Source organism: Piliocolobus tephrosceles, chromosome 1 (genome assembly GCF_002776525.5).
Source record: "Piliocolobus tephrosceles isolate RC106 chromosome 1, ASM277652v3, whole genome shotgun sequence".
Taxonomy (NCBI): Eukaryota; Metazoa; Chordata; class Mammalia; order Primates; family Cercopithecidae; genus Piliocolobus; species Piliocolobus tephrosceles.
In genome coordinates this window covers 214,101,537-214,122,110 of record NC_045434.1, presented here as the reverse complement: position 1 = coordinate 214,122,110, position 20,574 = coordinate 214,101,537, and the positions used below count along the sequence as shown (strand labels likewise).

General features: G+C 38.6%; 1 protein-coding gene across 16 annotated transcripts in view; it reads left to right on the top strand.

Moving 5' to 3' along the window:
* Positions 1-20,574, top strand: part of PER3 (period circadian regulator 3) — a 62,472-nt gene that overhangs the window by 25,476 nt on the left and 16,422 nt on the right. For 11 of the 16 annotated variants that reach the window (XR_002732227.1, XR_002732226.1, XR_002732225.1 and 8 more), the window contains exons 12-18: positions 398-526; positions 942-1,071; positions 10,497-10,632; positions 11,292-11,416; positions 11,633-11,821; positions 17,332-17,562; positions 17,974-18,671. Coding sequence is in view for 12 of the 16 variants with exons in the window: in XM_023215249.1 (XP_023071017.1) it covers positions 398-526; positions 942-1,071; positions 10,497-10,632; positions 11,292-11,416; positions 11,633-11,821; positions 17,332-17,562; positions 17,974-18,671 (1,638 nt within the window). In the remaining 4 variants the exon portion in view is untranslated. The remainder of the gene's footprint in view (positions 1-397; positions 527-941; positions 1,072-10,496; positions 10,633-11,291; positions 11,417-11,632; positions 11,822-17,331; positions 17,563-17,973; positions 18,672-20,574) is intronic. The other 5 variants (XM_023215256.1, XM_023215255.1, XM_023215254.1 and 2 more) reach the window with 2 other exon arrangements.

Here is a 20,574-nt window from a genome sequence, read left to right as displayed (position 1 = left end):
AGAATGTCTCCCGTAAAATCTCTAGGGTGCATGAAATACCTGCCACGTTCTTGGAAAAAGTACAATATATATTTAGTTTGTTCTCTCTGTTCTAAACTGGACATAGAGAACTAGAGTTTATTTTCAGGTTTTAAAACATTAATTATACTATGGCTTTTTAACAATGTGTTGTCCTGGAAGTACCTACCTAGACTAGAACATAGGACTTTGCCCTTGAGAATTACCGAAATGACAGAGGAGTGCCTTTCGTGTCAGCGTTAAAAGTACTAACCTGCACACACCTAATTGGGGATTTCAGGAATTGTCATCTTAATTTTTAGATGATTCTAGATGAGCTCTGAGGTGGCTGCGTTTAGACACCCAGCAATTCTGGACTTGTTCCTCTCTGTCCTTCTAGCCAGTTCACGTGAGTGTGTCCAGCGGCTATGGGAGCCTGGGGAGCAGTGGGTCGCAGGAGCAGCTTGTCAGCATCGCCTCCTCCAGTGAGGCCAGCGGTCACTGCGTCGAAGAGACAAAGGCAGAGCAGGTGCATGGGCTTATGTCACATCCTTATACAGGCGTCGTGTTTTCTGTACTACCTCAGTTCTGCATGTGGTGACATCTTAGTATATATTCCTGACTCGAAGACCTCATCTGATAACAGGCATTTTCATCCATTTTGCTTTGGGAAAAATGTCTGTAAAAAGAAGATATCACCTTTGGAAAGTGATATTTGAATTAATTGTATGCATTCTAAAAATTAGCATATTTTGAACAGATTTATTTAGTATTTGTTGGTACCAGTATCCTGTGGCATGGTGCAGGAAACTGAAATAAAACGATTACTGTGCTTTAATCATTGTGTCTTCAGAGAAACAGAAGCTAAGTGTATTTTGTTTATGTATCTTTTAGTGGACATTTTCGTAATTTTTGAAACATATTTTATCTTTCCTTTCCCTAAGATGACCTTGCAGCAGGTCTATGCCAGTGTCAACAAAATTAAGAATCTGGGTCAGCAGCTCTACATCGAGTCAATGACCAAATCATCATTCAAGCCAGTGACGGGGACACGTACAGAACGGAATGGTGGTGGTGAGTCCTCCCCAAGGATCTCCTCCCATGGGCTGTCACTCTCTACATAGATGTCACATATGTGATTCATGAGCATAAAGTCATGACCCTGTGTTGGTGCTTGTCATATTTCTTGATTTGCCTAAATAGCAACAGTAATAGTAGTAATAATAATGGCAACAGCAAATACTGTTTTGAAAGTAAATGGTATTAGAATGTATTTGTAATAGTTGCAGTTCACTTTTACTGAAGACTTAACTTTTCTTGAAAATACCAACAAATCATAGATTTTCCTCCCTGCATGGGCATCTCTTTAAACAAAAAGAGTGGATTTTAGAATGCATTTTAAATAATAAAGTATATTAAAATGAAAATCTCTTTTGTCATTTCAAACAGAAATCTTTGTGACCTAAATTCAGTGAAAAACTTTGACTCTTTTCTTGACGTGTATTTACTTTTCTCAAATATGAGGTGAGGAGCACTCCAAAAGAGCTGGATCAGTACTAAAACTGGCATCATATTGAAAAGTTAACCTAGTTGTATTGTATGGCATAGGGAAGTTCAATAATATGGAAATCAAATTAGATTGACATTTAAATTTAGCTAACTTTCCCTTCATTTTTCTTCCTGAATGTTAATATAATTTGGAAGTTGTGATGGATCTTGGTCAGTAAATGTTATTAATCTCTATCATTGTCAAATGTAGACGTTTTACACAGTGGGGTGAAATTTCTAAGGTCAGTAATGATAACAGCTATACGTTTCAGGACTTGACATGATTTATACCACAAAAAGTCAAACTGCTGCTCCCATAGGTGACGTCACTGGGAACCATCTTAGTCTGTACTGCTGTAACAAAATACCTGAGACCAGATAATGGATAAAGAACAGAAACCTATTTCTCACAGTTTTGGAGGCTGGGAGGTCCAAGATCAGGGCACCGGCAGGTTCAGTGTCTAGTGAGGGCCAGGTCTCCGCTTCTCAGAGAACATCACTTCCTTGGGTGGGGGCAAACGCTGTGTCCTCACATGGCATAAGGGACAGAAAGGCAGGAAGAGACTTAGCTAGTTCCTTCTAGCCCTTCTGAAAGGTTGCAAATCCCATTCATGGGAACATGTGCCTGTTGACACTGTCACATTGGGTTTTAAGTTCCAACATAAGAATCATGGGGACACACCCATTCAAACCATAGTGGAGCCTGTAGGACTCCCCAGATAGAGCAAGTCCTGTTCTTTCCTTTTTTTCTGTTCACCTCGATAGGAAGGTGAGCATTGCATTGGTTTCTTCTGCTGTTACATGTAAGGGCACAAGACAGGAATAACAGCTGCTTTTTTTATTCTTGTCCCTCGAAACCCCCACATTCCCGCTCTGCAGAAAAATGTATCTTAAATACAATTTTTACTATATAGATTATTATTCCATGTCTTGGCAGTGCTATTTCTTTTAGGAAGTTTTAAAGCTAAAATGTCTAAATGTTTTTCTCACTGTCTGGTCCTGCCAGTCCTACTCACAGCTGCCTGGGCCTAGGATCTCATGGTAGTATCAGAATTTCACATACTGACTTCTGTCCTCAGAATAGCTTCCCTTCTCACTTCACTTCCCTTCTCACTTCCTGCATTATTCAGTTTCTTATCATCTAGCATGGATCTTGTAATACCATTGGTACTATTTTTTTTTTTTTGAAGGCTGTATCTTTAAGTAGACGGCAATATTCCATCATTGATTTTTTATAAAATTGAAGCTGCGGGTAACTCCATGTGCTTACGCAGCTACTTTAGAAACTGAAATGTTCCCACTCCTTAGACAGATTCTTACATTTGGCTCTAATAGCACACACAGGATGTGACTTTGAAGAAGGAGGAAGATCTCTTGCCATTTGGTACAGCTTTGGAGAACCAATGTTTCTGGGAGATCTTGATTTTATTAACATTTGGAGACCTACAAGTTTAAAGAGCTAAGAAACCTTTATACTCTTTACTTGAGAGACATGAAGATACAACTTTAAGATGTTATAATTTAAATGTTAGAAATTGACTAGAGATATATACCAATGAAAAGGAAAATGCTTAGTTAAGCATGATCATTGTTTACATGCTTTATGGGAACTTCAGGTTTAAAATTTATATGTTTACCTTTCTTACAATATAAGAGCAAATAATGCTTTAAGGTAGAATAAGGGAGATTTTAAAAGTTAATATGGGAGGGCAAGGAACAACAGGGATATGTAAAGCCTGTTCGGCTACATGTACAGAGGCCAGCTTCAAGAGACATCATTGAGGAAATCCAGGAAAAGTAAGTGTCCGTGTCTAGGGTGATGGAATGCCTGAGTGAGAGAAGATGACCCGTAAGTTGAACAGGTTCAGAGTGAGGTTGCTTCCAGTTTCTTCTCAGGGATGTAGAGAGCCAGAAACAGCATCACCCCAAATTTACAACAGAAAAATCTGGATGAAAGGCAAGTTCAGACCTTTCTTGACAATTCAGAATGCTGAGGTTACTGAGCAGCCAGCAGGCCTAAAATTTAAGGAGAGAAGCATATTTGCAGGGAGAAGAAAGATGCAGCACTGGATTCCAGCGCACCAACAGCCTGAGTCAAGTAACTTGCAGAAGACAGACCCTCTCCAAGGCACAATGACAAGGAAAGACCAAAAGCTGAAAGTGGAGCAGATATTAAGAATAAACAAAAAAATTACCCACCAAACCAGCCACCAGCTGAGGCAAAAGGTATAACTAGAGGAATTTGAAAACTGTTCTACATCCTGTAAATCCATTACAATACTCAAACCTGGCCTAAAAATTAGATTAATTCGAACAGAGGTCTAAAAGAAGGAAAGGCATGCCCAGTCTCTGTATGCTACACAGGTTACACAGTTCTCAACAAGAAATTATGTAGCATATGGATGGGCAAGAAGGTAAAAGAAAAAAAAAACCCTCCCAAGAGACAAAACCATCATCAGAACAAGACTCAGATAGGACACAGAAGTTGCAACTATCTGACAGGGAATGTAAAATAATTATGAATGATGCATTAAAGGCTAGTGGACAAAGTGGGCACCATGCAGGGCCAGGTGGGCAATCACAGCATAGAGATGGGCATGAAAGAAACCCTCAAATGGAAATGTAACATCTGTAACATCAGTGCCAGAGATGAGGAACACATTCAATAGCATTCAACACAGCCTGGAAAAGAATCATTATTCAAGCTGAAACAGAGAAAGAAGAATGAAGCAAACAGAATAGAGCATTCTAAGAATTTGGAGACAGCCTCAAACTATCCAACATAGGTGTAATTGGAATCTCAGAAGAAATATTTGAAGAAATAGCGGTCAAGAATTTTCTACAGAGCCAAAGACCATCAAGTAAGTTAAATACAGAACAAAAACAAAGCAAAACATTTGGGCATATCATATTCAAACTGATGGAAAAAAGAAAATCTTGAAAGCAGTCAGAAAAAAAGATTACGTACGGAGAAACAAAGATAAGAATTATAACAGACATTTCTTCAGAAACCATGCACACTAAAAAGACAATAGAGTAACATCTTCAACCAGAAAAACTGTCAGCACAGAATTCTGTACCTAGTGAAAATGATCTTCAAGAAAATAAAGGTGATATAAAGATTTTCTCAAACAAATATTATGGGAATTTATTTCCAGCACACTTATTCCATAAGAAGTGCTAAAGGAATTTTTTTTCAAGACAAAACAGGATGATGTATTTAAATGAAATCAGAAGAAAATATTACCAAATACAGACTTGTACCAAAAATATATAGTTTTCAAGCTGTGTAAATACAGACATTGTCTATCAAGTCTCCACTTATCATCTCTTGATGAATTCTAATGCTGCTAATGCTTTACAATTGACCATGTAATTTTGCAAACATGAACATAAATTTTTCCTTGTCAATGATTATATTGTGTTTATAACATAAATAGAGAAATACACTGTGTTTATAACATAAATAGAGAAATGTCTCTGTGGATAGTGCTTTGAGAAAATCTAGGCACTCTGTAGATAGGTACAAATCATTTTTAAAGGGATACACACAGACACACCAGATGGAATTTTACCCCTTACTCAGAATAGTTACCAAATAAATAGAACAATGCCAACCATATAATGATTGAAAAACATTTGTTGTCATATGTGAATGTTGAGAAATATTTTTGATGAAGGAATTTCTTAAGACAGAAGGAGTATGATACCAGACCAAAAACTTGAATCTACACAAAGAAGTGAAAAGCACTGGAAATGGAAAAAATGAAGATAAAAAAATTCTATTTTTTAATTTTTAAAATTACTCATAAAGGTGATGGACTAAAGCAAAACCAGCAAACTGGATTTATAGTGTATATATAAGTAATCTTTGTGACAACAATACTACAGAGGTTGGGTGGAAGGTATTGGGAATATACTGTTATTAGGTCCTTATGCTGTATTTGAAACAGTATTTTATTATTTGGAGGTAGACACTAAGTACTTAAGAATATATATTGGAAACTTCAGAAAAACAATTTGAAAATTTTTTTAAGTATAAATAATAGGTTAATAGAGGAGGTAAAATGGAATTTAAGACACTTAACCCAAAATGGTGGCCCAAAACCAAATGGAACTGAAGCTGGGAGTGGTGCCATGTGCCAGCTACTAAGAAGACTGAGGTGAGAGGATCACTCGAGCCCAGGAGTTCGAGTCCAGCCTGGGCAACATAGCCATACCTCATCTCTAAAAATACACTTAAAAATAAAGAGCAAATGGAACAAATAGAAAATAACTAGTGGCTGGTATATTTTAATCCAGCAATATCAACAATCACTAATGTATTGAATATGAATATGAATCATTCAATTCAATTCATATTCAATATGAATAATCTCAGCACACTAATTTACAAGAAAGAAATTGTCAAATTGGATGAAAAGATCCAGCTATATACTATCTACAAGAACCCATTGTGAAAATAAACATAGGTTAAGAGCAAAAGAGTAAAGATATATCATGCTAACACAAATCAAAAGAAAGTAGGAAGCTGTATTATCATTACACAAAGTAGACTTCAGAATAAGAAATGTTAGCAGAGTTAGAAGGAGAGACTATAACAGATAAAGGAGTTGATTCCTTAAGAACATAGAAAAATCTTACATGTTTATGCATCTAATATCAGAGCTTCAAAATACACGAAGTAAACGCTGTAAAACTGTAAGGAGAAATAGACAAATTCACAATGATAATTGGAGACTTCAGCACATTTCTGTCTGTAATTGATAAAAGAAGTAGACAGAAAATTAGTAATGCTATAGAAGACCTGAACAACACTATCAGCAAGGTCTGCCTAACTGACATTTATAGAACACTTGACCCAACAACACAACACATATTTTTCATGCAACATTCATCAGAACAGATCAGATTATGGCAATATTAAAAATCTTAAAACATTTTTAAAGAAAAGAAAGCATACACTGTTTATTCTCGAACCATAATAGATCAAATTTAGAAATCAGTAACAGAAGTATTTAGAAAATCCCTAAATGTTCGGAAATTAAGTAACTTCATACTTATAAATAATCCACAGGTCAGAGAGGAAGTTTCAAGGGAAATAAAAACATTTTGGGCCCGGTGTGGTGGCTCACGCCTGTAATTTCAGCACTTTGGGAGGCTGAGGTGGGCGGATCACAAGGTCAGGAGATTGAGACCATCCTGGCTAACACGGTGAAACCCCAACTCTACTAAAAATACAAAAAAAAATTACTCATATTCAATATGAGTATGAATAATTAGCCAGGCATGGTGGTGGGTGCCTGTAGTCCCAGCTACTCAGGAGGCTGAGGCAGGAGAATGGTGTGAACCTGGGAGGCGGAACTTGTAGTGAGCCAAGATTCTGCCACTGCACTCCAGCCTGGGCGACAGAGTAAGACTCCGTCTCAAAAAAATTTGAACTGAACAAAATGAAAAGACAACAAAAAATATATGGGATATACCTAAAACACTGCTTAAAGGGAAATATACGTCACTGAGTGTTTATATGGAAAAAAGAAGAATGGTCTCGACTCAGTAATCTAAGCTTCCTCCTTAAAAATAAGAGAAAGAAGAACAAATTGTATCTCAAGTAAGCAATAAGAAGGAAATAATAAAGACCAGATACCAATGGAATTGAAAAGAGAAACTAAGTTAAATCAAAGGGTAATAAAATTAGTAAGTCTTTAGCTATACTGAACAAAAGAAAGAAGAAAAGAAGGACAGATTGGGATTTATCAAAATGTGGAACTTCATGCAGTCACACTGAAAGACACTGATAAGAATGAAAAGACAAAATATTTGCAAATTTTATATACAATAATGAAGTTATATCCAGTGTACATAAAGAACGCTCAAAACTCAAGAAGACAACCCAATTAGAAACAACATTTTTCCAAAGAAGATATGTAAACAGCAAATAACATGAAAAGATGCTGAACCTAAGTCATTAGACAAAAAAATTTAAACCATGTGAGATACCACTACACATCTTTGAGAATGGCTAAGTTTTTTTAAAAAACTGACAGTACCAAGTGTTGGCAAGGATGCAGAGTGACCGGAACACTCACCCGTTGCTGGAGGTAATGCCAAATTGTACAGCCACTTTGGGAAAGTTTGACATTTCCCATAAAGTTAGACATACTCTTACCATGTAACTTAGTAATTCTATTCTTAGTGATTTACCCAACTGAAATAGAAACTTAAATTCACATGAAAACCTGTATGTGAATATTTATTACACTGTTACTCACCAGACACAGAAACAACCCAAATGTCATTCAGCAGAATGGATAAGCTATGTATATCCACACAGTGAAATGCTACTCAACGGTGAAGAGAAATGAACTTGATTCACAGACCATTGTAGATATGAATATTAAATACATTTTGTTAAGTGAAAGAAGGCAGAACCAAAAGGTTACATATTATACAATTCCATTCCAGAAAAGCGTTCTTTCTGGAATGCTCTAGCTCTGGAAAACAGATCAGTATTTACTATGATTGGGTAGAGGAGACAATGTAAGGACATTTTTAAGTCATGGAAATGTTCTTTTGGTTACTGTGGTGATGGATACACAACTTTCTGTGCATTTGCCAAAACCCACAGATTTGTGCACTCCATCTCACCCCAAAATGCAAAGAGAACCCAAGATGAGATGCAGGCTGTGACAAGTGAATCTGACTGCATTACAGATGACAGGACTAAACACACGGAAGGGGTGGGGAAGAATAGAGCTCAGTAGCTTTGGAAAACAGCGCTGCAACTGGATCTCCTAGGGCTAAATACAAAATTATGAATGTGCACAAACACTATACTCAAGTTGGTGTATTCGTTTTCCACCAGAGTACGGGGTAGCAATTCTAAAGCGACTTTATACTAGGGTTGAACAAATGTTGGAAGCCGCTATCGATAACGATAACCAGACTCCTCACTATTAGAGGAAAGCCACACACAGCCGAAGGGAAGGGACTCCATGATGCTGGATTGGCGCAAATGGTTTCAGTGTGGACTCATGCCCCTTTCGTTTAATATACAGAGGGATGGATAGACACGTGTTAGTATACTATGCCAAATAAAAAGAATAAAACAGGCCGGGCGCGGTGGCTCACGCCTGTAATCCCAGCACTTTGGGAGGCCGAGGCGGGCGGATCACAAGGTCAGAAGATCGAGACCACGGTGAAACCCCGTCTCTACTAAAAATACAAAAAAAAAAAAAACTAGCTGGTCGAGGTGGCAGGCGCCTGTAGTCCCAGCTACTCAGGAGGCTGAGGCAGGAGAATGGCATAAACCCAGGAGGCGAAGCTTGCAGTGAGCCAAGATCGCGCCACTGCACTCCAGCCTGGACGACAGAGCGAGACTCCGTCTCAAAAAAAAAAAAAGAATAAAACAGATGGTTCAGGCAAAGATTATCAAGGAACGAAACTACAGGTGAAAGGTTAATGGGGAACTTAAACTTTGAGAAGTTTTAAAGAAACAGAATACTTGGGTGATTGCAAAGTATTCCTCCAAAACATATTATTTGTTTATTACATTGTAAAATAGTAACTTTACACAGGACAAACAAACCCGAGAGACACCATGTTAACCAATGAACAAGGTAACAAAACATATTGACATCATGTACCCTGGGATGATGCGCGAGGAAGGACACTGCACCTCAGTGGCATTCTTTCCCCAAATGCATAACCTCAATCTAATCATGAGAAGACATCAGAGAAACTCAAATTGAAAGCCATCCCACTAAAGTTCTGACCCTGAACAGAAAAACAACATTGAGTGGTAAACTGATAAAATCCAAAGAAGATCTGTTTTCCAATTAGTAGAATGGTACCACTGGTCATTTCCTAGTTCGGGTCATTTTGTTATGGTTGTAGACCGTGGTAACGTTAGTGGAAGCGGGGTGACAGGCATATAGGAACTCTATTGTACTGTTTTTGCAACTCTTCAAGTCTAAAATTGTTTCAAAATTAAAAGTTAAAAATCATTAATGAGTGAAAGGTAATACAGTCATTTTTCCGTAATACCTTCTGAAAATAGAGAAGCCTCTTCCAAGCCAGCTAAAAATGACCAGCATCTAACACTTCTACAAAACTTCTCAGTAGTACATGACGTAATTAGTTACTCCTTCCTTGAGAAGGTTTTCATTCTTGATTGCTGTGAGGCCGAACCTTGCAGGATTTTCTGTTATCTTTCCAGCTGCCCTTTTTCAGTCTCCTTTATTGGCTCATTGTCCTTTACAGGAAGTTTTTAGTGCTTAAGCCTGGAGGTTTTTTCTTCTCTCTGTACCTACGTCTACAATGGTAGCCACTTGCCACATTTGGCAATTTAAATTCAAATTCAATACAGTTAAATGTAATACAATTAACATTTAGTTTCTCAGTTGCTCTAGCCATATTCCAAGTGCTTAATAGGTACGTTAGTGGCTACCATACTACTCTGCACAAATAATCCATCAGTCATCACAGAAAGTTCTGTTGGACACAGGCTCCACGTGGGAGATGCTGTGTACTTCACACAGCATCATGTAAGATGCACAGGTCTTCCCACATTCCACCCTTAGTGATTGCCAGGGTTGATCAGTTGTATAGGCAGTGTCAGCTCAACATTGGAAAGTTCCCCATCAACCTTAAACCTATGGTTTCATTCCTTGATAATCTTCGCTGGAAATTTTGGTTTCATTCCTTATTTTTCTAAATACAGTTGTAGCCATTCTATATGTAATGTGCTGTGCACCTTATTTTATTCACATTGTGTGTTGTGGATATCTTTCTATTAGTGCATTTTAGATCTGCACTCATTTTTAATAGCTGCATAGTATTCTATTGATATATACATGATAAAGTGCCATGATTTAATTTTAGTAAGAAAGTATATGTTCTTAATTACATGCTGGGTACCTTTAATTGCACATCCCTTTATTCTGTTTCAGGTGAATATAAAACTTTTACTTCCTTCCACCAAACACTGAAAAATAATAGTGTGTACACTGAGCCTTATGAGGATTTGAGGAACGATGAGCACAGCCCATCCTATCAACAGATCAACTGTATCGACAGTGTCATCAGGTATGAGACCGCAAGTTTGGATACCATGTAAGTCTGTTCCAAAAGCATACACTGTCACTGTAGAGACTTCATAGAATTTTTAATAGCTGCTCTGACTTGGTGTTTCACTATAAATCAGTAGATATTGATGGCGTGCCTAACACATACGCTGAACATTACAGAAGGCACAAAAAGCTAGAAGATGCATTCCTTCTTTGAAGGAACTGTGGTATAGTTCAGAAGACAAGACCTATTTTTGTCAAAATTAAATGGTGTAAGGCAAGCTTGTCCAGCCCGCGGCCCACAGGCTGCATGTAGCCCAGGACGGCTTTGAATGCAGCCCAACACAAGTTCATAAACTTTCTTAAAGCATTATGAGATTTTTTTGTGATTTTTTTTTTTTTTTTAGCTCATCAGTTATGATTAGTATTAGTGTATTTTATGTGTGGCCCAGGGAAGCCAGTTGGACACCCGTGACATAAGATTTGAAGGTTAATTCAAGACCACAGTAAAAGAAATGTTACAATCCAGTGATTGAGGCTAGGATGGTCAGGGAAGACTTTATCAAAGAAGAAAGTATGAAGTATCCCAAACAGAAGTGGCATGAGAAAAGCAAAGAGGTGGGAAATGGCACAGTTAGGGAACAGCTAAGAATATGTGGCCTAATTATGTTGTTACAGATACCTGAAGAGCTATAACATTCCAGCTTTGAAAAGAAAGTGTATCTCCTGTACAAATACAACTTCTTCCTCCTCAGAAGAAGACAAACAGAACCACAAGGCAGATGATGTCCAAGCCTTACAAGGTAACAAGAATGGCCCTCGGAGTTAAATTCAAAGAACTGTAAATACATCCTTCATGTTTCTCTTTAATGTCTTATATTTATTTTGTTGTAAGCATAAAATTCTGGTTTCATATTACCTCTTTATGGCCAGTAAGGTTTAATTTCTCAGTTACAAACTTCTGTAAACTGGGTCTTTTATATAAATTTCTTATTGGGAATTTTTCTTTTCACTGTCAGTTTCTCTTACACCACCAGCTGGTTTGCAAATCCCAACCATACCTAAATCAGAAATGCCAACAAATGGACGGTCCATAGACGCAGGAGGAGGAGCTCCACAGATTCTGTCCACGGCGGTGCTGAGCTTGGGGTCGGGCATAAGCCAGTGCGGTTACAGCAGCACCATTGTCCACGTCCCACCAGAGACAGGTACCACACTCGCCTCTTACTTTGAAAATATACTCAATATTAACTACATTGTGATAAGAAAACAAAAGTCATGAATATCATTTGCTCAGTTATAACTTCTAAACTACACATATTTTTTCCTTTCTTTAGTTCAGTAAAAGTATTTCTGGAAACATCATCACGTTTGTGTTGGTTACATATTTTGGACAGTGTTTCTCAGTTACGTTATTTGTCAGTGAAATCAGTTGACACATAAAAAGCACTTAATACAGTACCTAGTAGGTAGGTATTAGTAAGCCCTCAATTGGTGTTAGCCATTGTTAATGCAATTATAGATGGGACTGTGTGAGGTTACTTGCTTGCTGACTTTTAAAGAATGTGTTCCTTTCACCTGCATTTCACCATCCTGTAAGTTGTGATGAGCTCAGTCACACATGCGTTCAGAATTTTGTATTGGTGTGATAGCAATGAATAGAGTTCTTTAAAACTCTTCATTTAACACCATAATTACTTGGTAATTATTCTACTGTCTTCTTTTTATTCCTCCTTATTGCCACCTGTCCTTTTGGCATTTTCATCACTAATAACAATTTGGGTAGATGAAGGAATGGTGACAAATACGTTAAATTGGGTTTTCACATGATCTGTGCTTTATCTTTGCTGGTCTCCAGTGGTCTATCAGCTAATATGTGTCGAGCCATTTCTTTGTGCCGCTCTCTGCTCTTAGTTTTTCATTGGTATGATCTCATTAAATCTTTCCAACAACCTGTGAGATGGAGAGCATGGTATTGACAGGAGATCTGTGGATTGGTGGGGAAAGACCAGAGAGCATTACGTTTCTAATTAGTCAAAAGTAGAGTTTCACTGGAACTGAGCTAGCCCTTCCACAGAGGAGCATATGCACATTTTTTAGTGGGCCTTTTAATATTTTGTATTCCTGTATGGGCATGTAGCTGTCCATAATACAGCCCATGCAGGGAGGGAGGGTATCACCCAATATGAAAAGCTCTTTTTTTTATTCTGCCACTCTGCTTTCTATACTCTGCTCTTATATTACCATTTTTAATGAATTTATACTAAAATTCGTATGCTTAGGAAAATTTTACTGGTATTAGTTTCTCCTGATCTTAAATCATTCTCAACATTTACAGGCCACATCTTTATTCCATGGAGAAAAAGCAGAATCAGAGCCCAAATGTTCCTTAAAACGTATCTCTATGTCTTTTGCTTTCTGAAAAGCTCATATTCATTCTCTCAGTTTGCATCCTGACTCAAATGAGTTGTGTCTGAGGACCATGGTCACAAATGCATTTCCTTGCAAGTTAATATCTTCATTTCATATGTGGAACAATATCACACAGCCCATGAGTAGTAGAGTAGGGAATCAACTATTGACCATTAGTCTCCAGGAGTCGTTGCCATTACAGATATTTTGAACCTAAAGCAGGGTCTAATTAAGATGGAATGTAGGCCAGGCACAGTGGCTCATGCGTGTAACCCCAGCATTTTGGGAGGCTAAGACAGGAGGATTGCTTGAATGCAGGAGTTTGAGACCAGCTTGGGCAACATAGTGAGACTCTGTCTACAAAAAATTAATTATTTTATTTTATTTTATTTTATTTTATTTTATTTTATTTGTGAGAAGGAGTCTCACTCTGTTGCCCAGGCTGGAATGCAATGGCATGATCTTGGCTCACTGCAGCCTCCGCCTCCTGGATTCAGGTGATTCTCCTGTCTCAGCCTCCTGAATAGCTGGGATTACAGGCGCCTGCCACCACACCCAGCTAAATTTTGTATTTTTAGTAGAGACAGGATTTCACCATGTTGGCCAGGCTGGTCTTGAACTCCTGACCTCAGGTGATCTGCCCACCTTGGCCTCCCAAAGTGCTGAGATTAGAGGTGTGAGCCATAGCGCCCAGCCCTAAAATAATTTTTTAAAAGATGGGATATGAGATACAATGGCTAAGCCAATCAATAAAAGGAAATTTTAAAGTATACTCAATCCAAAAGAAGAGCAGGAAAGGAGGAAAAGATTAACAAAAAAGAAATGGAACAAACCAAATAATAAGATAATAGCTCTATATCCAGCTATGTCAATGATGACATAAAATTGACTCAACACTTCAATTAAAAGGCAAAAATTGGGCCAAGAATAGTGGTTCACACCAGTAATCCCAGGGACTCACGAGGCCGAGGAGGTAAGATTGTTTGAGGCCAGGAGTTTGAGACCAGCCTGGGCAATACAGTGAAACCCCATGTCTACAAAAAATTTTTAAACTAGCCAGGTGTGGTGACCCACGCCTGTAATCCCAGCTACTTGGGAGGCTGAGGCAGGAGGATCAGTTGAGCCCAGCTTGAGCCTGTCTTGAGTTCATTGCTACAGTGAGCTCTGATCACATTAGTGTACCCCAGCCTGAGTGACAGAGCAAGACCCTGTCTGTAAAAATAAGTAAATACATAAAAGGCAAAAATTCTCAAAACAGATTTTAAAAACTCAAGACCTAGCTACTTGCTCTCTACAAAGTACAAATGAAATTCACAAATGGATTCAAAGTAAATGAATGGAAAAAAAGTGCACAAGTGAAACAGTAAGCATCAGAAGGCTGCAGTGACTTATTAATATATGTAAAATAGATTCCAGGACATCATTTCATAATGACAAGGCGGTCAATTCATCAGGAAAGACGTAACAGTCATAAATGTATATTCACTAATCAGAGCTTTGAAAGCTATGAAGCAAAAATATGCAAATAGACTTTCCATAATTATATTTGGAAAATTGATAAAAATATATAGAAAAAATAAGAAACAGATGATCCATACAACACTATCAGCCACCTTGATCTAATTGATACTTAGAGAATGTGAGGCCCAGTGACTGCATAATCCACAGCCTTTTCAAGGACACACAGTATGTTCACTGAGAAATACAACGTGTTGGACTATACTATGTCTCAGATTTAAAAGGATTGATGGTATGTAAACTGTTCTCTGGCTAGTGAATTAAATTAAAAATAAGTAATAAGATGTCTCAACCCAAAAGTTTATAAATCAAACAACACATTTGTAAATCTATGATTCAAAAAAGAAATCACAAAGAGAATTAGAAAATATTTCCAAATCAGTGATACTGAAAGTACAGCATACTAAAATGTATGGGATGCAGCTAAAAACGGGGCTTGTAAGATTGATAGCTTTAAAAATGCTGTTAGAGAAAAAATGTCTCAAATCAGTGATCTAAAGTTACAGGTTAAAAACTTAGCAAAAGAAGAGTGAAATAAGTCCAAGATAGAATGAAGGAAATAATAAAAGACAAAAGCAAAAAAAAAAAGACAAAAGCAAAAATCAACAAAATAGAAAACAGACAGTAGAGAAAATTAAAGCTAAAAGTTGGTTCTTTGAAAAGATGAACAAAATTGATAAACCCCTTATACCAGTAGAGAGGGGTCTTGGTTCATGTAGCTGTACAGTATCTTGAAATCAGGTAGTTTAAATCCTTCAGCTTTATTCTTTTTCAAGATTGCTTTGACTGTTAGGTCTTTTGTCTGTATAAATTGTAGATTCAGTTTCTCAGTGCCTTTTTTCCTTATTATGGGGTTGTATTTTCCTGCTTCTTTGCATGCGTGGTGATTCTTTTTAATTGGATGCCAGATACTGTGAATGGGTACCAAATATATTTGTATTCCTGTAAATATTCTTGATCTTTATTCTGGGCCCCAGTGAAGTTACCTGGAAACAGGTTGATCCTTTCAGGCTTTGCTTTTTAAATTTGCTAGGCAGGACCAATAGTGTGTAGTCGAGGCCTATTTTTCCTCTGCTACCAAGGCGAGACCTTCCTGAGTGCTCCTTGTCATGCCTCGGGAATTAGGAGTCTCTAGTCTGGCAGATGGGAACCGCTGCTGTTCCGTAGCTTGTGTGAGCTTCAGCTCTTGTTCCTGCTAATCCTCTCGTAGTGTTTTCCTCCCATGAATGCCCTGGTGAATCCTTGGAAATCCTCTAGGCTGCACGCTGGGGCAGTCCTTGGGCTCACCTCCCTTGTTTCTTATCCTCCGGGGTCACTTCCCTTCAGTGTCTGAAACCTATTGTTTTGTATATTTAGGCCTTTTTTTTTTAAATCTCATACAGGAGGGTAAGTTTGGTCCCTGTTACTCCAACTTGGCCAGAAGCAAAGCCCCCTGTGGTGTTGCTTTAGTCACAGGCCACTTCTGGATGTAGAGTGAGGCCACACCCACCCAAACCACCTGGATACTGCACCACAAGGGGCAAGCCGGAATGGATGTTGGGGAAGCCCTCTACAGTGTCCACCACAAAATCTTCTGTTCTTAGAAGTAATTTTTTAGAAGCAACCCAAAAATATATATAACTATTCTATATCAATAAAATAAATTTTAATGTACAACTATTATATATCAATAATAAATAGATAAAAAGAGGCAACCCAAAATCCATCCACAGATGTTCACTTTAATAAACTGTGCTATGCATATAAAATGGAACTCTGCAGCAGTGTAAAAGTATGAGACAACTGTCCAGCCACTGGTAAAGTTCTCCAAGGGATACGGTAAAGTGAAAAAGGTGCATTGATGGCTAATGTACATATGTGCCTTTGGGTAAAGATGGGGTCACGGAGGAAGATAATCTATGTTCATGCTTGTTCATACATAATAAATTGGAAGGGCCAGGTGCGGTGGCTCATGCCTGTAATCCCAGCACTTTGGGAGGCCGAGGCAGGTGGATCACCTGAAGTCAAGAGTTCGAGACCAGCCTGGCCAACATGGTGAAACCCCATCTCTACTAAAAATATAAAATTAGCCAGACGTGGTGGCACATGCCTGTAATCCCAGCTACTTGGGAGGCTGAAGCAGGAGAATCACTTGAACTCAAGAAGCAGAGGTTGCAGTGAGCCAAGATTGCACCATTGCACTCTAGCCTGGGCAACAAGAGCAAAACTCCATCTCAAATAAAATAAAATAAGATAAAATAAAAGCAAAACTTAGCCAGGCGTGGTGTGGCACACACCTGTAGTCCCAGCTACTCAGGAGGCTAAGGCAGAATCACTTGAACCTAGGAGGCAGAGGTTGCAGTGAGGCAAGATGGTGCCACTGCACTCCAACGGAATGGTCTTCTGCAGGGGAAACAAATGAGAACTAGACAGAGCATGGACAGGGGTGAGGAGAATGTACTACTACGTGTCTTTATTAATATTTGCTGATTTTTGAACCACAGGATTACCTATTTAAAAGATAAATTCAAAGATAAAAAATTTTTGAAGAATTCAGGGAGAAAAATGTTTACAACAAAAGCAAGATTTAAATAAATGTGTACATATTGATTATTACAACTGTAAGATGTGCATTTGTGCAAAGAATATAAAGACAGAAAATCAAGAATTTTTATGCTAATGATTTTTTCTATTCCAGCAATTATAATAATGTTTGTAAAAATGTATTGAAAGGCAGTTAACAAAGTAAAATAAATCAATACAAATAATTGATAGGAATTAAAATTAAGTGTGTCTTCTTCCACCTCAGCCAGGGATGCCACCCTCGTCTGTGAGCCCTGGACTCTGAACATGCAGCCAGCCCCTTTGACCTCAGAAGAATTTAAACATGTGGGGCTCACAGCGGCTGTTCTGTCAGCCCACACCCAGAAGGAAGAGCAGAATTATGTTGATAAATTCCGAGAAAAGATCCTGTCATCCCCCTACAGCTCCTATCTTCAGCAAGAAAGCAGAAGCAAAGCTAAATATTCATATTTTCAAGGTACATAAGTTTTTAAAAATAAATGCCATTAATCTATGTAGATGTTACAAACTATATCTAAGGACTAGGAGATAAGGAGTAAACAATAGGAGTTTCACTTGTAAGAAGCTGATGGAAAGATGCTAAAACAATCTACTTACATCAACAATTTATGTAGGTTCTTTCTTAGATCCTAGATCTGAGAAACTTTTTTTGTGAGAAACTGATTGAGAGATGCTGAAATAAGTTTATTTGATAGCAACTGTTTTTATCCGGAATTTTGTTCATGTTTTTAGAGCCACTTTTTGCCATTCTGGTAGTATTGGCAAATGCACATTCGTTGTCAGCTACTTATAACTACCAGTAAGTAGCATCCTTCTCTTCTTTTTGGGTTTAATTTTCCATAATTTGCCTCTATCTTTATCCTTCCAGGAGATTATACTTCCAAGCAGACGCAGTTGGCCGGCTGCAGGAAAGGGAAGCACAAACGGAAGAAGCTGCCGGAGCCGCTGGACAGCAGCAGCTCGAATGCGGGCTGTGGACCCCACAGGGGAGCGCGTCAGAACGCACAGCCCTGCTGCCCCTCCACAGCCTCCTCTCGGCACACCTCAGGCCCGACCTTCCCACCTGCCGCCATGGTGCCCAGCCAGGCCCCTTATCTCGTCCCAGCTTTTGCCCTCCCAGCCGCGACCTGTCCCGGAAGAGAATACGCAACCCCCAGAACTGCACCGGAAGGCCTGCATGGGCCGCCGTTGTCCAAGGGCCTGCAGCCTGACCCAGCTTTCCCTTCTCCTTACTTGGATACTTTTATGACCGTTTTCCTGCCTGACCCCCATGTCTGCCCTCTGTTGTCGCCATCGTTCTTTCCATGTCCATTCCTGGGGGCGACAGCCTCTTCTGTGATATCACCCTCAATGTCGTCAGCAATGACTCCAACCGTGGACCCACCCGCTTCAGTAACCAAGCAAAGGAGAGAGGAGGAAAAGTGGGAGGCACAAAGCGAGGGACACCCGTTCATTACTTCGAGGAGCAGCTCGCCCTTGCAGTTAAACTTACTTCAGGAAGAGATGCCCAGATCCTCTGAATCTCCAGATCAGATGAGAAGGAACACATGCCCACAAGCTGAGTATGTAAGTGATGCTCGTTTTCAGCGCTCAAGTGAGAAAGTGAATATCTTACTAAAGTTAAGGTGGTCGCGTTGGGACTCAGCGCAGACATCCTCAGTAGGTAATCCGCATGGCTACTGTGAGCGAGCCTGTCAGCCTAATTGTGTGTAAACACGAAACACATCTACCTGGCTCTGTTTGGAAAGTAGACACTAAAGAATCATCTATATTCTAGTTTCTTAGATACTTTGTGAGGTGTTTTCCAAAGTACTTTTAAGTTTTCATGTGAACTGGATTCCCTCCACTCTTTAAAATTCGATCCAGGTATTATGCTTAAGTGTTCATTGCCTATAATATGTATTTGTTTACTTACAACCGGGGTTATGGTCTGGTGAGATAGGAATAAGCCATGTTGACAATTTAACGATTGTACTTCTTCATGCACAGTCGCAGGACAACAGGTGTGTATGAAGGGTTAGGAGCTACTTTATTTATTATCAGTAGAGTAGGCAGTTTATAGTTTCACACTTAAACGTGATTTTTTCAAAATCAAAAGCTTTTTTGGTCTACTTCCTTTAACTTTTCCTCCTTTTACCTAAAAAGCCATTCTCAGGTTTATTTAGCAGTTTAAACTTTGGAATCCGATGTTGCTATATTTAGGTATAGAATCCAAGGCAAGTGTGAATATTTACACAGATTCTTTGACCTTCCCTTCAAGGTATAATACTCCTCTTTAACAGATACTCAAAATCTAGTGATATAAATCAAGAAAATATGCTCACTTTTGAAAGCCTAGTATCAGTGTGCTTGCTAAAAATCTAAGGCAAGGCAGTGTATTACAGTGAGTAAAGCCTGGGCTATGGATTAAGACATGGATTCAAATCCCAGCTCGGTCACTAGTTAGATTCACTTAGACAAGTTATTTAACCTTTCTTTGCCTCTGTTTCTTTATTAGGAAAATGGAAAGATGAGTTCCTCATAACTTACTCTGAGGGCTAAATGATGTATTTATATAGTACTTATCCCTATGCAGAGGGTGCTCCCAGAGAGCTGGAGCTTTGTTTTGTTCATTATTATATTCCTCGTGTTTGACACAGTACCTAGAATGTATAAAATGTTCAGTATGTATTTGCTGAGTGACAAAAAAACTACTTGTGCAGTGCCTGGCATGTAGCAGGTACTGAGAAAGTAGTAGTGCCTTAATATTACTTACAAAGGAACTTACTTCTTAGGGATGGGCTGGAAAGTTTTTACTTCTTAGTTATATATGTAATTTTATTCTGTTTAACATATGAAGTTGAAGATCTTCCAGTTACAGTAGTCTCCCTTACCCAAGGGATATGTTTCAAACCCCTGGTGGACGCTGGAAACTGAATAGTTCTGAACCGTGTATACGGTATGTTTTTTCCTATACATACTGTACATACCTATGGTAAAGTTTAATTTATCAATTAAGAACAGTAAGAGATTAACAGCAGTAACTAATAACATAGAACAGTCATAAAATCTACTCATCACAGTTTCACGGATAGAAGATTCATTCTTGCCTAAAATTGTAGCACTCTCAGCACATGGGTTTTTCCTTTCCTTCTTGAGAACTTTCACCTTTTCACTTAAATGAAACACTTTATGACTTCTCTTTGGCATATCCCAATTGCTGGCATCACTCCTCTTGCACTTTGGGGCCATTATTATGTAAAATACGTGTTACTTGAACACAAGCGCTATGATACCACCACAGTAGATCTGACAGCCAAGGCGGCTACTGAGCGACTAACAAGTGGGTAGCACATACAGTGTGGAGGCACGAAATAAAGGGATGATTCTTATCACAGGCTGGAAACAATGAGACAGCTCAAAATGTTAAGACACTACCAGAATGGCTCACAATTTTAAACTTACGAACTGTTTATTTCTGGAATTTTCC